The sequence below is a fragment of the Mauremys mutica genome, unplaced genomic scaffold, assembly GCF_020497125.1.
Source record: "Mauremys mutica isolate MM-2020 ecotype Southern unplaced genomic scaffold, ASM2049712v1 Super-Scaffold_328, whole genome shotgun sequence".
Taxonomy (NCBI): domain Eukaryota; kingdom Metazoa; phylum Chordata; order Testudines; family Geoemydidae; genus Mauremys; species Mauremys mutica.
Window position 1 is genome coordinate 332,707 of NW_025423357.1, and position 13,540 is coordinate 346,246.

Sequence of the window (13,540 nt, forward strand, 5' to 3'; positions counted from 1 at the left end):
GGGGCGGGATCTAAGTTGCAAGGGGGAGGAGCCAGTGAAGGGGTGGGGCTTATCTGACAGAACCCTGGGAGGGGCCAGTGAAGGGGTGGGGCTTATTTGAGAGAACCCTGGGAGGGGCGGGGTCTAAGTTGCAAGGGGAGGAGCCAGTGAAGGGGTGGGGCTTATCTGACAGAACCCTGGGAGGGGCGGGGTCTAGGCTGCCAGGGGGAGGAGCCAGGGGAAGGGGTGGGGCTTCTTGGGCCACGACTGGCTGGAGCGGCGGGGGCGTGGTCTCCGCTCAGAGGCCGGGAGTCGATGGGCGGGGCCGGCAGGAGGAGGCGGGGCTAGGCCGCTGGCAAGAAACGGGCAGCGGCCCTGCGCCTGCGCAGGGTTGGCGCGCCGGCTCCTCGTGCGGGGCGTGGCCTGAGCGTTTCCCGCGCTGGGCTCGCGGCTGAGGAGAACTCGGCCGTTCGAGTGTCGCGCCAGGCGGGGGAAGGGGGCGCGAGGCTCCATCCCACGTGACTCCCCTTCCCTTCGCCTCAGCGCGCGAGAGAGGTGCGCGAGCCCTGCCCCGCCCCCCCCCAACGGCCCTTGCCACGGCCGTGAGGTGCGGTGGGGTCTCGCGAGGAGCAGCCCCGCCCCCTCTGTCCCTGCGGGGGGGGACCCCCCCGGGTGGGGCCCGCCCCGGGTGGGGCCATGTGGGGGGAGGGGGGGACTCTGGCGGGGCGGGTCCCTGTGGGGGCAGGGGGGGACTCTGCCGGGGGGGGTCCCTGTGGGGAGAGGGGCAGGGGGGGACTCTGCCGGGGGGGGGTCCCTGTGGGGAGAGGGGCAGGGGGGGACTCTGCCGGGGGGGGTCCCTGTGGGGAGAGGGGCAGGGGGGGACTCTGCCGGGGGGGGTCCCTGTGGGGAGAGGGGCAGGGGGGGGACTCGGCCGGGGGGGTCCCTGTGGGGAGAGGGGCAGGGGGGGACTCTGCCGGGGGGGGTCCCTGTGGGGAGAGGGGCAGGGGGGGCCTCGGCCGGGGGGGGGTCCCTGTGGGGAGAGGGGCAGGGGGGGACTCTGCCGGGGGGGGTCCCGGTGGGGAGAGGGGCAGGGGGGGACTCTGCCGGGGGGGGGTCCCTGAAGGGAGAGGGGCAGGGTGGGACTCTGCCGGGGGGGGTCCCTGTGGGGAGAGGGGCAGGGGGGGACTCAGCCGGGGGGGGTCCCTGTGGGGAGAGGGGCAGGGGGGGGACACTGCCGGGGCGGGTCCCTGTGGGGAGAGGGGCAGGGGGGGGACTCTGCCGGGGGGGGTCCCTGTGGGGAGAGGGGCAGGGGGGGACTCTGCCGGGGGGGGTCCCTGTGGGGAGAGGGGCAGGGGGGGACTCTGCCGGGGGGGGTCCCTGTGGGGAGAGGGGCAGGGGGGGGACTCTGCCGGGGGGGGTCCCTGTGGGGAGAGGGGCAGGGGGGGACTCTGCCGGGGGGGGTCCCTGTGGGGAGAGGGGCAGGGGGGGACTCTGCCGGGGGGGGTCCCTGTGGGGGGACTCTGCCGGGGGGGGTCCCTGTGGGGGCAGGGGGGGGACTCTGCCGGGGCGGGTCCCGGTGGGGGGAGGGGGGGACTCTGCCGGGGCGGGTCCCTGTGGGGGCAGGGGGGGGACTCTGCCGGGGTGGGTCCCTGTGGGGGGAGGGGCAGGTGGGGACTCCGCTGGGGCGGGTCCTTCTGGGGAGAGACGAGGGGAACTCCCCCGGGGCGGGTCCCTGTGGGGGGATGGGCAGGGGGGTGACTCCCCCGGGGCGGGTCCCTGTGGGGGGATGGGCAGGGGGGTGACTCCCCCGGGGCGGGTCCCTGTGGGGGGATGGGCAGGGGGGTGACTCCCCCGGGGCGGGTCCCTGTGGGGGGAGGGGCGGGGGGTGACTCCTCCGGGGTGGGTCCCTGTGGGGGGAGGGGCAGGGGGTGACTCCCCTGGGGCGGGTCCCTGTGGGGAGGGGACTCACCTGGGGCGGGTCCCTGTGCAGGGAGAGGCAGGGGGGTGACTCCCCCAGGGCAGGGCATGGCAGGGCCCCGTGGGGTGGCTGGGCTGGCTCAGGGCCCGTCTCCATGTACGTAGAGCCGGGGTGGGTGACTCTGCAGGTGGTTTCCCCTCGTTGGCCTTTGGGGAGGCCCCGTTGTCCCCGCTATCCCGTGCCGTGTGCTGTGCTCTTCCCGCAGGCTGCTCCGGGATCCAGGCCTCGCTCCCTCCCGCCATGTTACTGCGGAAATCCGCCCGCGTTCTCGACTCCCCACACAGCTCCAGCTCCTCCGTGGCGCAGATGGGCTCCCTGCCAGCCTCCGGGGCGTCAGACGTCCCGTGAGTGGGGCGCAGAGCACTGTACAGGCTGTCTGGGGGGTGGGGGGGAGCACTGGAGGACCGCCGGTGTGGGGGAAAGCTGGAGGGCGGTGGGTTAGGAGCTAGCACTGGGCAATGGCAGAGAGAGCACACCTACACAGCTTGCGAAAGGTACCAAACAGGATGCAAGGATTAGACTTCCAAATCAACCAACGGGAGAAACGGCCTGAAACTAATGGGGTGAAATTCAACAAGGACAAATGCAAATTTCTACCCTGAGGGAGGAATAATCAACTGCACAAATACAAAAGGGGAGTGTGAGTGCCTAGGAAGGAGTACTTGAGGCAAGGATCTGGGGGTGGAGGTGGATCCCAAAATAAATGTGCTGCCAAAAGAAGTGAACATCCTTCTGGGTTGTATTAGCAGGAGTGATATAAGCATGACACGCTCCAGTCAGCACTGGTGAGGCCTAACCTGGAGTATGTGTCCCGTTCTGGGCCCCACACTTCAGGAAAGATGGGCACAGATTGCAGGATTTTAAGAGCAGGTTAGACACACACTTGTCAGGGATGGTTTAGTTCAGTGGTTTTCAAACGTTTTAGGCTGCATGCCCCTTCCAGATAATATAACGTACCGCGTACCCCCATCTGAGAGAGGGTTGTAATGTACCTGCGATCGCAGGTACAAGGTCGGTAGGTGATAACACCGCGCGTTGTCTGCCATCACAGGATTTTTCTCACGGACCCCCTGACGAGAGCTCGTGTACCCCAGTTTGGAAACCACTGGTTTAGATAATACTTGGTTCTGCCTCAGCGCAGGGGACTGGGCTAGTTTCACCTCTCGAGGTCCCTTCCAGTCCTACACGGCTAGCCCTGGGGAGTCCTCAGACCCCAGAGGTTGCTGGGGTGGTGTGGGTGTGCCGGGTGGGGCAGTGAGGCCATGGGGGCTGTCTGGTCAGGACGTGTGCTCTGCCCACAGGGACCTGAGCATCAGTGAGGATGGAGGTGGCGCCGATTCAGGCAGTGACTTTGAGGACACGCTCTGGAAGAGCGGCAAGCGGGACGCTAGGACCCCTCTTAGCCGCACCCTGGTATGCATGGCCCTTGCCCATCTCCTCTCCAGTCTCCCAGCCCCCTGAGCTGCACCCTGGTACACCCCCTTGGCTCCCCAGCCTCCCCTCAACCCCCTGAGCTTCAGCCTGGTCCTCTGTGCCCGCCCCGCCGCCGTCTCTCTCTGCCCCCACTCAGTGTGATCCCAGCTCTTCTGCTTCAGCCAGCCTTGTGCCATGGAGCTGATGTGATGCAGGGCAGCAGAGCCCAGGAGCTTCTGCCCCTGGTCCCAGCTGCCCCCATCCCCCTGCTGTGGCCAGCCAGGGCAGGAGCCTCCCTGCACCATGCATTCAGCGGTGTCTCTCTGGGACACTTCTCATGAAGCTGTGATACACTCGAACCCAGGGCTCAGCCTGTGTCTTTTCTCCTCCCCCCCCTCCCCCAGGCAGCCAAGCGACCCCGGAAAGACGCCAGCAGAGATGGGGAGAGCCTGGCTGAGAGAAACCCAGAGCCCAGCAACCTCTTTGAGGTAGTGAGGCTGGCGAAGAGTGCCATGGAGGTAACCACGCTCCCTTCACCCCCCTGCTTCCACCCTCCCCATGTCACTGCACTGGAGTCTCACTGGGACTCTGGGTTCTCTCCCTGGCTCTGGGAGGGGAGTGGGGGCTGGTGATTAGAGCAGGGGGGCTGGGAGCCAGGACTCCTGGGTTCTCTCCCTGGCTCTGGGAGGGGAGTGGGGGCTGGTGGGTTAGAGCAGGGGGGCTGGGAGCCAGGACTCCTGGGTTCTCTCCCCGGCTCTGGGAGGGGAGTGGGGGCTGGTGGGTTAGAGCAGGGGGCCTGGGAGCCAGGACTCCTGGGTTCTCTCCCCGGCTCTGGGAGGGGAGTGGGGGCTGGTAGGTTAGAGCAGGGGGGGCTGGGAGCCAGGACTCCTGGGTTCTCTCCCTGGCTCTGGGAGGGGAGTGGGGGCTGGTGGGTTAGAGCAGGGGGGCTGGGAGCCAGGACTCCTGGGTTCTCTCCCCGGCGCTGGGAGGGGAGTGGGGGCTGGTGGGTTAGAGCAGGGAGGGCTGGAGCCAGGACTCCTGGGTTCTCTCCCCGGCTCTGGGAGGGGAGTGGGGGCTGGTGGGTTAGAGCAGGGGGGGCTGGGAGCCAGGACTCTGGGTTCTCTCCCCGGCTCTGCTGACTCACTGTTCGACTTGAGGTGCCCAGGCCCTATCTCTGTGTCCCACGCCCTGCGTAACCCCTACTTCTCCTTCTGTCTCTTTCCTCACGTCTCCTGCCCCCTAAGTCCGTGGTGGACGACTGGCTGGAGAGCTACAAGCAGAACAAGGAAGCCGGGATCCTGGAGCTCGTCAACTTCTTCATCCGCTCCTGTGGCTGCAAAGGTGAGAGGCCCTGGGCCTGCATCCTGAGATCCCTGGCCCAGCGCTGGACCCACCTGTGTCTGTGTGGCACAGCCCGGCTCCTCGCGCTGGTACCCACCTCTGGATTTGCTCCCAACACCTCTTTTTAGGGTGAGCTCCAAGCCCCATTCCCTGCCTCTGCCAGGGGAGGAACTGCTGAGAGATCCCTGGGTAGTTTGTGGGTTGTGGGGAGCCCAGGGCAGGAGTCCTGGTTGGTTGTCCCCATGCCGCCTGCTCTCACCTCTCTCCCCTTGGCAGGTGTGGTGACCCCGGAGATGTTCAGGAAGCAGCAAAACTCGGAGATCATCCAGCAGCTGACGGAGCAGTTTGATGAGGTGCCCAGTGTGTGGGGCACGGGGAGGGAGGGGCGATCCAGGCAGGGCTCCCAGGGCAGTAGGGAGTTTCCGGTAGGGTGACCAGACGTCCCGATTTTATAGGGACAGTCCTGATGTTTGGGCCTTTTACTTATATAGGCTCCTATTACCACCTGACCCCCATCCCGATTTTTCACACACTTGCTGTCTGGTCGCCCTAGTTTCCAGTGGGGTGGATGGGGGTGATGCTGCCCTCTGGATATAGGCCCAGCTGATCCCCTGTAAAGGGGCAGGGTGGCTGGGAGGAGTCGGAGAAGCGTGGGGGCTGGCATAGGGGCAGTGGGCGGTGCCCCCCCATGCCTCTTGGTAAATCGCTGCCCCCTGCTTACGGTGTATGAGAGAGCCTTTTCTGTGCCCACTGGGGTACACGCTCCCAAAACTGCTGGCAGCACAGGGCTTCCACTCTGGGCTGTCACAAGCCCCCTCTTTCCCAGTGCGGGCTAGCAGTCCACACGCACTCGAGTGCCCAGCCCCTTATCTTCCAGACACCCGCAGTGCACACCGTGGAAGCAGCACGCCCCACTCCACCAGCCTCTGCTCTGCTCTGCTCAACACTCCTGAGCACAGGGCTCTTAGATGGGTGTCTAGTAAAACCGGAGTGAAGCGGATTTAACAAAACTCAAGCTAAAGAGTCAAATAAAAGCCAGGAAACAGATTTGGAAACATAAGGGTACAGGACAAAGAAACGCCTGACTTGCAGTCTGTAGCCTGTACTTACTAACAGCCCCATAAGGTGTTTCTAACCCAGTGATCCGTCCTGACAGCACTTGTCCAGCCCAGAAAGCTGGGATCCGCTTTAAGAACATAAGAACATAAGAAAGGCCGTACCGGGTCAGACCAGAGGTCCATCTAGCCCAGTATCTGTCTACCGACAGTGGCCAATGCCAGGTGCCCCTGAGGGAGTGAACCTAACAGGCAATGATCAAGTGATCTCTCTCCTGCCATCCATCTCCATCCTCTGACGAACAGAGGCTAGGCACACCATTCTTACCCATCCTGGCTAATAGCCATTTATGGACTTAGCCACCATGAATTTATCCAGTCCCCTTTTAAACATTGTTATAGTCCTAGCCTTCACAACCTCCTCAGGTAAGGAGTTCCACAAGTTGACTATGCGCTGCGTGAAGAAGAACTTCCTTTTATTTGTTTTAAACCTGTTGCCTATTAATTTCATTTGGTGACCCCCTAGTTCTTGTATTATGGGAATAAGTAAATAACTTTTCCTTATCCACTTTCTCAACATCACTCATGATTTTATATACCTCTATCATGTCCCCCCTTAGTCTTCTCTTTTCCAAACTGAAGAGTCCTATCCTCTTTAATCTTTCCTCATATGGGACCCTCTCTAAACCCCTAATCATTTTAGTTGCTCTTTTCTGAACCTTTTCTAGTGCTAGAATATCTTTTTTGAGGTGAGGAGACCACATCTGTACACAGTATTCGAGATGTGGGCGTACCATGGATTTATATAAGGGCAATAATATATTCAGTCTTATTCTCTATCCCCTTTTTTAATGATTCCTAACATCCTGTTTGCTTTTTTTGACCGCCTCTGCACACTGCGTGGACATCTTCAGAGAACTATCCACGATAACTCCAAGATCTTTCTCCTGACTCGTTGTAGCTAAATTAGCCCCCATCATGGTGTATGTATAGTTGGGGTTATTTTTTCCAATGTGCATTACTTTACATTTATCCACATTAAATTTCATTTGCCATTTTGTTGCCCAATCACTTAGTTTTGTGAGATCTTTTTGAAGTTCTTCACAATCTGCTTTTGTCTTAACTATCTTGAGCAGTTTAGTATCATCTGCAAACTTTGCCACCTCACTGTTTACCCCTTTCTCCAGATCATTTATGAATAAATTGAATAGGATTGGTCCTAGGACTGACCCTTGGGGAACACCACTAGTTACCCCTCTCCATTCTGAGAATTTACCATTAATTCCTACCCTTTGTTCCCTGTCCTTTAACCAGTTCTCAATCCATGAAAGGACCTTTCCTTTTATCCCATGACAGCAGACACTGCTGCTGACGAAGTGTTGGCTGCAGAGTGGATCACATCTCGTGCCCGTCCTTCTCCCAGACTTTCTGTCTCTTTTCATAATGAGGGTGTTTCATTATGGGTTCCCTGCTCCGAGGGTTTTCGTGGGGTTCTTCTGTCTAAATGCTCAGGCCTGCATATTGCCCAGACTGTAAGCACAGGGTTGGGCTGGGTCGAAGGAGGTTAATTATCCTCGCTCTTGGCTGAGTTAGCTCTGAGGCGCACCCTGCTTCAGATGACATGTTTCAGCTCCCACAGTTTTGGAACAGAATGAGGCTATATTTTACATCGCTCTTAAAATAGTTCCTGTGCAAACATCTCTCAGTAACCATGGTGATCGCTAATCCTTAGCTTTCAGTGGAGACCACACATGACCCCCGGCCTTTGGAGGAGGATCGAGAAAATGGCCAGAGGTGTAACTGGGCACATCTGCGTTCACGCCAGTGTCACCCCTCGTGCCTTCCCTGTCCTCCCCTCCGCAGGACTCTGCCGAGTACCCGCTGGTCCTGACCACCCGGCCCTGGCGAAAGTTCCAGGCGGGATTCTGTGAGCTGGTGACAGTGCTGGTGCAACGTTGTCAGTACAGCATCATCTACGACGAGTATCTCATGGACACCCTCATCTCCCTGCTCACTGGCCTCTCCGACTCCCAGGTGCGCGCCTTCCGCCACACCAGCACCCTCGCAGGTGAGTCCTGCCCGGGAACGCGAACGGCATCTGCAGGGTAGCAGTTAGAGCAGGGTGCCTGGGGTCTGCTCCCACTGCAGGGAAGAGAGGGGGGTCTGGTGGTTAGAATGGAGACAGCGGGGGTGTGGGGAATCCTGGCATGCTGCAGTGCGTTCCTGTATGAGCTCAGAGGGCTGGGAGCCCCCGGATACCCTCACACTCTCCTCTGCAAAGAGGCTATCTTGTAATATTGTTATGAGTCCTGTTTGTATCTCAGTTTCCCCTGTATGCTGCATTGTTACCCAGGCCGGAACAAGTGCAGAGTCCTGCACTTAAGACGGAAGAATCCCGGGCACTGACACAGACTAGGGCCCGAATGGCTAAGCAGCCGTTCTGCAGAAAAGGATCTAGGGGTTACAGTGGCCGAGAAGCTGGATAGGAGTCAGCAGTGGGCCCTTGTTGCCAAGAAGGCTAACGGCATTGTGGGGTGTATAAGTAGGGGCATTGCCAGCAGATCAAGGGACGTGATCATTCCCCTCTATTCGACATTGGTGAGGCCTCATCTGGAGACTGGGTCCAGTTTTGGGCCCCACACTACAAGAAGGATGTGGATAAATTGGAGAGAGTCCAGTGGAGGGCAACAAAAATGATCAGGGGGCTGGAGCACATGACTTCCCAGGAGAGGCTGAGGGAACTGGGCTTGTTTAGTCTGCAGAAGAGAAGAAAGCAGCTATCAAATCCCCCTCATTCAACTACCTGAAAGGGGGTTCCAAAGAGGATGGATCTAGACTGTTCTCAGTGGTGGCAGATGACAGAACAAGGAGCAATGGTCTCAAGTTGCAGTGGGGCAGGTCTAGGGTGGATATTAGGAAACACTATTTCCCTAGGAGGGTGGTGAAGCACTGGAATGGGTTCCCTAGGGAGGGGGTGGGATCTCCACCCTTAGAAGTTTTTAAGGTCAGGCTTGACAGAGCCCTGGCTGGGATGATTTGGTTGGGGTTGGTCCTGCTCTGAGCAGGGGGTTGGACTAGATACCTCCTGAGGTCCCTTCCGGCCCCGATCTTCTATGGGTCTCTGAGTCTAGGCTGGGGGGAGCGGGCAGGCGGTGACTGTCTGCTCTCGGGGCAGGCGAGGAGGCTGAGGGGTGGGTGCTAGCTGTCTGGGCCTCAGGTCCCATATTAGTGGCGCTCTTTGAGAACACAAGGGCAGATCCAGTCGCCAGGACCCCGAGGGAGATGGACTCCCCCACCTCTCAGCAGGGAGGCTAACGGCATTTCCCCAGCTCCAGAAGAAACAGTTAGATGAGGTGGGGGACAAGGGCTGGCTGCTGGAAGGTGTGGGGGCTGTCGGCTGGAGTCTGGGGCGGTCGGATGGACGGACAGACAGGGGTTCCCTACAGCGTGGCTGGGCTCTGGGCTACCCAGAATGGACGACGCTTTAACCTTCATTTCTCTAGAGTCCCCTAAGCTTCCTGTGCTGTGCGCCGCTTCACGAATAAACCCGGCTGTTCTGACAGCGGCGTGAGAGTGTCGCAGCGAACCGCGGGCCCTCCCCTGAAAGACGAGGAGACCCCTGGGGTTCCTTCTAGAGTAGCCCTGATCCTTGGGCTCCGTTACGGGGGTACATGCAGAGCTCCCCCTTTTGCTCACTCCATGCTCTTTGCCAGCCATGAAGCTGATGACGGCGCTGGTGAGGGTGGCGCTGAGCGTCAGCCTGCACAAAGACAACAACCAGCGGCAGTATGAGGCGGAGAGGAGCAAGGGGCCGAGCCGCAGGGCCATGGACAAGCTAGAGGCGCTGCTGGAGAAGCGCAGGGAGGTGAGTGAAGACTAGGCCCTGGGCTGGCAGGCGCAGCGCTAGGGGACGCTGGGTTGGTGGGGTGGGGCGTGGTGCCAGGAGTGCTGGCCTGGTGGGGATGGGATGGGAGTGTTGGGACGGTAGGGGCAGGGTGGTGCTGGGGGAGGGTGCTGGGCTGGTAGGAGCAGGGCCTGCAGGAGTGGGGTGGGTGATGCCGGTGTCTGTCTCAGCTCCAGGAACAGCAGAAGGAGATCGAGAACATGATGAACGCCATCTTCAAAGGGGTCTTTGTGCATCGCTACCGGTGAGTGCGGGGAGGGGGCCCCGCCAGCTGGGTGTGGCTCTGCAGCGCGTCCCTGGCTTGCCCTGGCCCGGCAGTGTGCCGTCTGCACGTGAGGCTGGGGGCAGGACGGGGGCTCGTGCATGCGGGGGGGGCACCACAGGGGCATGCTGCATGTCTTGTCTGGCAGGGACGTGGTGCCTGAGATCCGGGCCATCTGCATAGAGGAGATGGGGAACTGGATGCAGAGCTACAGCGCCTCCTTCCTGACAGACAGCTACCTCAAATACATCGGCTGGACCCTGCACGACAAGGTGGGGGGCTGGGGCCTGGGGGCTGGAGGGGAGCACGGAGAGCCCGAGGGGGCTCTGGCCTGTGGGGCAGGGAAGGGGCGGCCGCTGGGGCTGGCCTGGCTCTCAGCCTCTCTGTGCCCACAGCAGCGAGAGGTGCGGTTCAAGTGCCTGAAGGCCCTGCAGGGGCTGTACCGCAGCCGGGAGCTGGCTGCCCGCATGGAGCTCTTCACCAGCCGCTTCAAGGTGAGTGCGCTGCCCCGGGACGCCCCCCCCTCCTCGGGAGCCTGCCCCTGGGACGCCCCCCAGTCCTGGGGATCCTGCCCCTGGGATACCCCCTCCTGGGAGCCCTGCCCTGCCCCCCATCTGTCCCCCTGCAGCGCGCCCTGGGACACCTCCCTCCTGTGGGGCCCTTACCCGTCCTGCAGTGCCCCCCTCCCCCCCATGAGTGACTCTCCGTTTGGTGGCTCTCAGGATCGCATGGTGTCCATGGTCCTGGACAAAGAACCCAACGTGGGTGTGGAGGCCATCAAGCTGCTGACCCTGATCCTGCAGTGAGTACGGAGCTGGGAGCCAAGCGGGGCCACGGGGGGAGGCCGGGCACGTAAGGAAGCTGGGAGGGCACGTAGTGAGCCCCATGGTGTGGGGCAGCTGGAGACCCCTCTCCCTGCTCAGGCTGAGCCCCTCCCGCTCCGTGGGCAGGAACATGGAGGAGATGCTGACAGATGAGGACTGCGAGGCCGTTTACCCCGTGGTGTATGCTTCCAACCGGGCGCTGGCTGCTGCCGCCGGGGAGTTTCTTTACAAGAAGTGAGTGACTGAACGCGGTCACAGCACCGCCAGCAGGGGGCGTGGGGCTGCCAACAAATATACACAACCACAACCACCCCTGTCAGAGGGGTTTCACCTCCCTCCTCCCTTCAGGCCTTAACCTGCAATCTCAGCCTGTGCTTTTCACAGGTGGCTGAGAGAGAACATTCCCTCTCCCCTGCTCCAACCCACCAGCCCCCACTCCCCCCCTCAAGAGCAGGGGAGAGAACCCAGGAGTCCTGGCTCCCAGCCCCCAAATTCCCCAGCCCACCAGCCCCCACTCCCTTCCCAGAGCAAGGGAGAGAATCCAGGCGTCCTGGCTCTCCCCTCTCTGATGTGTGTGTGGTTTGCAGGCAGTTTGACCAGGATTGGGAAGGCAGGAAGGAGAAGGGGCGCCGGGCGGGGAGCAGGGACTTCTTCAGGCTGCTGCTGGCTTTCTTCATCCAGAGCGAGGTGAGGGGCACCGTGGGGCTGGGAGGAGCATGGGGGAGTCTGTGGGGGCTAGTGTCACCAGGTCTCCCCTTTCCTCCCCCAGCTCCACGAGCATGCGGCGTACCTGGTGGACAGCTTGTGGGACTGTGCTGCCCCCCTGCTGAAGGACTGGGACGGCCTGACGCACCTGCTGCTGGAGGGGTCCCCGGAGGAGGGTGAGTGAGGGACAGGAGGCTGCAACGCGACACACGGGGTGGCAGGGGCGTCACGGCTGCCTGGCAGCCTTCGGGGCTGGTCCTGATCCCTCTCCCCCCAACAGGCTGGGGCGACCAGCAGGAAAACGCCCTGATCGAGATCCTGGTGTCCAGCATGCGCCAGGCCACGGAGGGGAAGCCGCCCGTCGGCAGGGGCCCTGGCAAGAAGGTAAATGTGCCCGAGAGCAGGGAGGGGAGCGCAGTCCATCAGCTCCCCCAGGGTGGCTGGGTGGCTCTGGGTGATGTGTCCCCGTGGGCCCGGAGACATCAGCACTCCCCCAAGGGGTCCCTGTGCCGCTGCCCGGAGGTGTGCACGCCGCACCGTCTGCAGCCACCGGGCAGGGGAGCCAGCTCTCACAGCACCATCCCTGCCCCAGGTGCTCTCAGCGCGGGAGCGGAAGGCCCAGGAGGACGACAGGGAGAAACTCACTCGGTACCTCATCCCGCTGCTGCCCCAGCTGCTGGCCAAGGTAAACGGGGGGGGGGGGTGCAGGGAGGGAACCTCCCAGAGGTGCACCCTGGGCCCCTTCACCTGCGCTGGGGAGGGAGGGGCCATGTAGCAGGAACCCTGGGTCTGGCCTTTGCCCTTCCCGGGCACCTCAGGGCCTCACATGCCATAAGCTGGAGGATTCTGCTGTGAGGCCATTCCCAGCTGTACGTAGTGGGGGGTGCAAGGGGGGGGCATCTCTGCCCATCCTGCTGCTGCCTCCCTGCTTGAGTGACACCTGCTCTGCTCCCGCAGTTCTCAGCTGATGCGGAGAAGGTGACGCTCCTGCTGGCTGCTCCGCGCTACTTCAACCTCCGCCTCTACAGCAGTGGGCGGCTGGAGAAGGTACTGAGGGTGGGGCTTAGCAATCTTGGCTCCCGGCTCCCAGCCCCAGCCCCCTACGTCCCTCCCATAGCCAGGGAGAGAACCCAGGAGTCCTGGCTCCCAGCCCCAGCCCCCCACATCCCTCCCAGAGGCAGGAATAGAACCCAGGAGTCCTAGCTCCAGAGCTGCCAGTCCAGGAGCAGGGGAGACCCAGGTGCTCTGGGGCCTGCAGTGCCATGGGAACAGGAGCATCTGGAGTGGGGGGATGTGCTTAGCTGCTTCCTTTGATGTGCTTGCTGAGTTGCACTGTGCTGTCTGGGAACCCCTCCCCTCACAGTGATGCAAGTAGTGCTGGGGGTCTCCCTGGAGAGGGGTACAGCGAGTCACCGCCTGCGAGCCCGTCTCCTCCCTCTGCAGGAGCTGGAGATCCCCCTTTTCCTTCTCCAGTCTGTTCCCAGGAGTTCTCCCACCTCTGCCCAGCCCCACCATACCCTCTCTCCCCCACAGTACCTAGAGCAGCTGCTGGCCCAGCTGCGGGAGGTGGTGGAGAAGCACACTGGCCAGGAGGTGCTCGAGGCTGCCGCCCAGGCGCTATATGTGCTCTGCAACCCGGAGTTCACCTTCTACAGCCGCGTGGACTTGGCACGCAGCCGCCTTGTGGACACGCTGGCTGACAAGTTCCAGCAGGAGGTGTCCGAGCTCCTCCAGGTACCTCCCAGGGCTGTGGCCGGGGGCTAGGGTCGGGACCCCGTGGGAAGGGAGTGCTAGGGGCTGGAATGGTAGATGTATCACCATCGCCTTAAGAGGGACCTGGTCGAGCTGCGCAAGCAGAGGGGACTGCACGCTGGGAAGCTCACCAAAGAGCGATCCTAGGCTGTTGTCTTAAAATTCCTCCAGTCATTATTACTGACTTTGGAAAGTATCTAGCAAGATGGGCTGGATCTAAGGAGTGAGGCTGGTGGATGACTTTTGCTTCTACGTTCAGAGAAGACTATTGCCATTCTCTCTCTCGTAAGTCTACATTTAACTCTTCTAAGATGTGGGCTGTCACAG

General features: G+C 61.7%; 1 protein-coding gene across 1 annotated transcript in view; it reads left to right on the forward strand.

Moving 5' to 3' along the window:
• Window positions 1-336: 336 nt before the first annotated feature.
• STAG3 (stromal antigen 3) overlaps window positions 337-13,540 on the forward strand; it is a 29,960-nt gene continuing 16,756 nt past the window's right edge. Inside the window, 19 exon segments of the mRNA XM_045001562.1 lie at window positions 337-534; window positions 2,163-2,301; window positions 3,259-3,370; window positions 3,775-3,888; window positions 4,615-4,711; window positions 4,988-5,064; window positions 7,630-7,834; window positions 9,480-9,631; window positions 9,841-9,914; window positions 10,081-10,204; window positions 10,328-10,426; window positions 10,655-10,734; window positions 10,883-10,990; window positions 11,344-11,443; window positions 11,526-11,637; window positions 11,742-11,845; window positions 12,054-12,146; window positions 12,419-12,508; window positions 12,995-13,195. Of these exon segments, the coding sequence (XP_044857497.1) occupies window positions 2,198-2,301; window positions 3,259-3,370; window positions 3,775-3,888; window positions 4,615-4,711; window positions 4,988-5,064; window positions 7,630-7,834; window positions 9,480-9,631; window positions 9,841-9,914; window positions 10,081-10,204; window positions 10,328-10,426; window positions 10,655-10,734; window positions 10,883-10,990; window positions 11,344-11,443; window positions 11,526-11,637; window positions 11,742-11,845; window positions 12,054-12,146; window positions 12,419-12,508; window positions 12,995-13,195 (2,046 nt within the window). The 5' untranslated portion in view covers window positions 337-534; window positions 2,163-2,197.